This window comes from Meleagris gallopavo, chromosome 12, assembly GCF_000146605.3.
Source record: "Meleagris gallopavo isolate NT-WF06-2002-E0010 breed Aviagen turkey brand Nicholas breeding stock chromosome 12, Turkey_5.1, whole genome shotgun sequence".
NCBI lineage: Eukaryota > Metazoa > Chordata > Aves > Galliformes > Phasianidae > Meleagris > Meleagris gallopavo.
In genome coordinates, this window is record NC_015022.2 from 1,602,358 (window position 1) to 1,607,145 (window position 4,788).

At 56.1% G+C, this 4,788-nt stretch overlaps 2 protein-coding genes across 3 annotated transcripts; one reads left to right on the forward strand and one right to left on the reverse strand.

Annotated features, from left to right (window-relative positions):
- On the forward strand, positions 1-2,083 carry FAM219B (family with sequence similarity 219 member B; the record flags this gene model as incomplete). The annotated part of the gene is made up of 4 exons (XM_010717234.3): positions 1-50; positions 486-563; positions 871-919; positions 1,168-2,083. Coding segments are annotated over 4 exons (333 nt in total), but the record flags the coding sequence as incomplete, so codon positions are not given.
- Positions 2,084-2,248: 165 nt separating this feature from the next.
- On the reverse strand, positions 2,249-4,739 carry MPI (mannose phosphate isomerase). Of its 2 annotated transcripts, XM_010717181.3 has the most exons (7): positions 4,521-4,739; positions 4,303-4,444; positions 4,037-4,219; positions 3,757-3,930; positions 3,478-3,686; positions 2,666-2,925; positions 2,249-2,430 (listed from the first exon to the last, which is right to left on the reverse strand). In XM_010717181.3, the coding sequence occupies exons 1-6, from the start codon at positions 4,713-4,715 to the stop codon at positions 2,707-2,709; spliced, it is 1,122 nt and encodes a 373-aa protein (XP_010715483.1). In that variant the 5' UTR covers positions 4,716-4,739; the 3' UTR covers positions 2,249-2,430; positions 2,666-2,706. The 2 variants fall into 2 exon arrangements, with proteins under 2 accessions (XP_010715483.1, XP_010715482.1); XM_010717180.3 differs by having other exon boundaries at positions 2,249-2,925.
- Between the last annotated feature and the right edge of the window lie 49 nt (positions 4,740-4,788).

Sequence of the window (4,788 nt, forward strand, 5' to 3'; positions counted from 1 at the left end):
GGGCTGCTGGGGGGGCCCGGTAGGCCCCCAACCAAACCGACAGCCAAAAGGTCAGAGCTCTTCTGTAACGTAAATGTGGGGGTTATCTATGTGTGGGAGTGCTTTGGGAGTGGGCTGGGGGGGGAATGCTGTGGGGATGGGGCTGAGGATGCTGGAAGGATGGAGGTACTGCAAGGGTTAGAATGAAGATGCTGCAAGGCTGGGGTGCTGTGAGGATGAAGATGGGGATGCTGTGAGGAAGGGGGTGCTGCGAGGATGTGGATGGGAATGATGCAAGGTTGGGGATGCTGCAGGGATGGGGATAGGGATGCTGCGAAGATAGGAATGCTGCGTGGTTGGGGATGCTGCAGGGTTGAGGATGGTGGTGCTGTGAGGATGGGCGTGCTGTGGGGATGCCGCAAGGATAGGACATGCTGTGTGTTGGGGACATGGATTCCTGCTGCTGCTGCCCATCACCTTGCAGCCGTGTCCTCATGCACTTGCAGGTCAGTGAAGTTTCACAAGGGCTACGTGGCACTCAGCCAGACAGCAGATGAAAGCCTGGTGTCCCTGGACTCAGACAGGTGAGCATCCCGTGCTCATTCCAGGTAGGTGTTTTTAGAGGGTCAGCATGCTGGATGAATGCCCTGGGGTGGGATTTGCAGAGGACTAGCCTGTAAACCTCATTGTTCTGGAAGCTGATTTGCCTTGCTGCTTGGAGAGAATAAAGGTGTATCCATGATTGGGCTGGGCACCTCCTGGCAGCAAAACACCTCTGACCAAAATTTAGCAAATAAACTCCTCAATTCCCCTGGGGCTTTTCGGAGGTTCCCTTGTCTGGCTGCTGAGGGAGCTTGCAGCACTCACTCTGACACCATCTTTTCATCCTAGTGACGGGGAGCTGGAATCGAGGGGCTCCTCTGGCTACTCCTCCGCTGAGGCAAGTCCAGGTTTGGCTCCCAGCCCCTCATGCAGTTCCTGCTGGAGTCCCTTACCCCATTTTCCCCTCAGGGCTCAGCACTTTGCCTTCATTTCTAATCACAGTTAGAACAAGCTGCTGCTTATTCTTGAGGCTAACTAAAGCCTGCTGGTCTGTCCCCTGCTGTCACACCCACCGCAGCATTAACCAGAACACCAGTGACATTAACAGGGAGCATTAATCAGCCCCATCTTCTCTCTCCCTTCCAGCAGGTGAACCAGGACCTGAGCCGGCAGCTCCTGCAGGATGGGTACCACCTGGATGAGGTCCCAGATGATGAGGACCTGGACCTCATCCCCCCCAAACCCACCACCTCCTCTTGCCCATGCTGCTTTGGGGATTCTCTCTCCTGTGTGATCCAGTAGGTGCTGCTTACATGGGACACCTCAAAAGCCACCACGTTCCGTGCTTGGTGGCATCTCAAGAACTCACTACGTTACAGCACCCAGCCAGTCCCAAACCACTTCTTGTACAGAGCAATATCACACGGGTGGCTCAGTGACATATGGCCACATGGGTGTCATTTGTCACCAGGGTAAGGAGGGGACTCGCACCAGTCCCCTTGAACAGCCTTGAACAGCTCAGACACTACGCTTCCAGAGTGCCCCAAAACCATGACCCCACCTCTACAAGGACACTGCTTGACACGGCCCTCCTAAATCTGTTCATTATGCAAAAAGGTCAAATTTGGAGCAGCTCCCCAAACTATCGTTACATTTTTCCTTTTGTCTGTGCATCTTTCTCATGCTGCCAGCTGTCCAGCTGTGCAGGGCAGGAAGGTGCCCAAAGGGCTGCTTGCTTTTTCTTGGGATAGATGTGTTTTTCTTGTTAGATACAAAAAGGGGCCAATGGCCTCTGTGTTTTATTTATGATGTGTTCTCCCCTGGGGACACTTCCCAGTCATCAGTGCAGCTCAGCCCATTTGGGCATGGATTCAGGGCAGGAAAGTTCTGCCTGGTGCAGGTTTTATAAGCTGCCTTAAATCATGGTCCTGCTGTTCTGTAGAGGACAATCAGCTTCTTAAAAACAAACCTTATTTAAATAATCTATGTGTAAGGAATTGAGAATTTTTTGTATACTCCTTGTTGGAGAAAGCACTCAGTAAACTGATCTTGTTACTCAAAAGCGTGTCTTGCTGCTCCCTTCCCAGATCCATCCTGTTTCCCTATGGATGCTGATGTCCATCAGCCCTGCCACCTCCCTCACCACCACATTCCCCCTGGAGCCCCCATTTGGGGCTGGGGGAGCCAGCAGTGGATGTGCTGCCTCCTCCAGCTCCACACACAAGGCTGAGGACACAGTCACCACTTTATTCATAGCACCGGTCACCTGAGGACCTCCAGACCCCACTGCCACATGAAGCCACTCCATTGGCAGTTGGACAATGGGACATCCAGCCCCCAGCTGATCCCAAATCTCCTTCCTCCCGGTGGAAGCCTCAGCATCACATTTGCAGGTGTAAGCAGCGGTTCCTAGAAGAACCCAACAAACCCAGAACACCAAACAAAACATAAATAATTGTCAGATGGTGTTAGCAGCATTGGTAAGGACTGGCCCTGGGGGCTGTGACACTATGGGGACACGAGTGTCTCAGCCCCAAAGAGCTGGTTCAGAAAGCAGAGGAGTGTGAGTTGCTTCTAGAAACTGGATGCAGGTTGCTTTGAGTTTCACTTCTGGGGTGACTTCTGAGCTACTGATCAAGCTTACTTTGGTTTCTATCTGGCGTGCGGGGATGCTGGGGATCCTGCTCAGAGCAGGCAGCAGGCTCGGAAAAGCAGCATCCCCTCAGATGAGGACAGGTGCATGGAGATGCTCTCGTTGGCAGAGATGAAGATCACGGAGCCCCGGCGCAGGGTCATTTCAGATGCAGCAGCTGTAGAGGTGCCCATGGCCGTACCTTGGATCACCAGCAGGATACTGGCAGAGTCCAGTGCAGAGATGAGGTAGAGCTTGATCGAGGAGGGAATCTGCAACAGAACGGTGCGGATCTCCTGCAGCTTTCCTTCTCTTTGGGACTAAAGGCACTCATTCCCCTTCCCCACTCTTTCTGCAGACCCACGACTCCTTCCTCCCTGTCCCTACAGCCAAAGCTGCTCAAGAAGCTGAGCGAGCTTCAGGAAGAACATGGAATGGAGAGGGGCTGGTCGCCATCCTCCAGCAAACCCACACTGAGAAACCCCAAGTTTAGGCAACATCAAGGTGCTCAGAGAAATTGTGGATAGGATCCCTGGAGGTGCTCAGAGCCATGCTGGGTGGAGTGCTGGGAACGTGGGCTAATGAAGGGGCAGAGGATTGGTTTGAGATGGTCTTTAAGGTCCTTCTAACCCAACCCAACCCATCCTATCATGCAAAGAGTAAGGAGCACAGTCAGGAAGTGGGAAAGCTAATGTTCCCAACAGCCAAAACTCATTCAGGAAGAAAACCTAGCACTAGGCCACCATGAGATCAGCTGAGCAGCTTTGGGATTTCCCTGCCCTGTGGGAGCAGCTCTGAGGATCCTAAAAACACACCCAGCTCACCTCTATCCTCATCAGCGTGAAGTCAGGCACGGGTGGGTCATAGATGAAGACGCAGGGGTCCAGAGGGCTCTGCACAGCTGGGAAAATCTTGGAGCTGCTGGGTGCTGGCGTGTAGTTGAGCATCTCACAGAGCGTGAGCACATCAATGAATTTGGGGGTGAGGCCAGCACGCACCGTGTTGTCTGAGCACGCCATGCACTCCACACAGTCTGTGGGGGAGGGATGTCACTGCACAGTGGTGGGATGGACCCTGTGCCGTGTGCCCATCCCTGAGCTCACCTCCCTGCAGGTAGGCATGGGGCTCGTTGGCCGCCAGGAACATGGCCTCGCCGGGCTCCAGCCTCACCACGTTGAGGAAGTAGATGGAGAAGCAGCCGATATCTCCGGGGAACTGAGCGTGCAGGCGCAGCAGCAGGTCCCCATTGCTTGCAGATGTGTCCTGCCCTTTGGCCGCTGCAAGAGGAGCACGCCTGGGGTTAGTGGGAGCCCACCCAAATGGAGCTCGGATCCTCCCCACAGATTGGGGTTCCACCATCCTACAGGTGGGAATTTTGCCCACCTTGTTGGGAAATCCTCTCCACCAGCAGGCTGAGCTGCTGGCTGAAGGTCTCTTTCTCGCTCTTCATCAGGCAGGTGAAGCAGACACGCAGGGCGGCCGAGACGCCGCGGGGATCATGGCTGGCACTGCGCTCCAACTGCTCAGCTGCCACCTCACCCACCAGCACCCGCAGCTCGGGGACGGCTGCGGTGGGGGCCAGTCAGAGGCACTGCAAGGCCACCGGGATGGGCACCCTGCATCCCTCCTCTCCACCCAGCAGGGCTTACCCCGCAGGAAGGCAGCGATCTCCTCCACAGGCCGGAAGCCACACAGCCCCTCGAAGGGAGTGAGCGCGATGGCCATCTCGGGTTTGTGGTTGGTATCCGGGTAGTGCTGGGGGAACTGGGCGTGCAGCTTGGCTGCCAGCTCCTAGGGGTGACACAGGGATGTCCCCATGGCCGGGCGGTGGCGGCATCACCGTGGATACAAGTTGGGGCGTGCTTACCTTGTTGGGGTGAGCCTGGATGGAGAGGGCGGTGCGGACGGACAGCACCTTGAAGAGGAAGGGCAGGCGGCCGCCAAAGGCCTCGCACACCTTGGGGCCCAGGCAGGCGGGGTGTTCGGTCAGCCAGGAGCCCAACGTCTGCGGAGGGTCACGGCCATCCAACACCTCGGCGTCACCGCTGGGATGGGCGCCCATCCATAGCTGGGGGATAGCGTTACGGCCCGGTCAGCCGCGGAGGAACGGCGGGACACGGGGACGGCGGGACACA

Coding starts and splice junctions, on each gene's coding strand:
- MPI (XM_010717181.3), bottom strand. CDS start 4,715: ATGGGCGCCCATCCCAGCGGTGACGCCGAGGTGTTGGATGGCCGTGAC. Junction 4,220..4,302: donor GATCGCTGCCTTCCTGCGGG/GTAAGCCCTGCT, acceptor CCCCCACCGCAG/CCGTCCCCGAGCTGCGGGTG. Junction 2,926..3,477: donor TCACGCTGATGAGGATAGAG/GTGAGCTGGGTG, acceptor GTTCTGTTGCAG/ATTCCCTCCTCGATCAAGCT.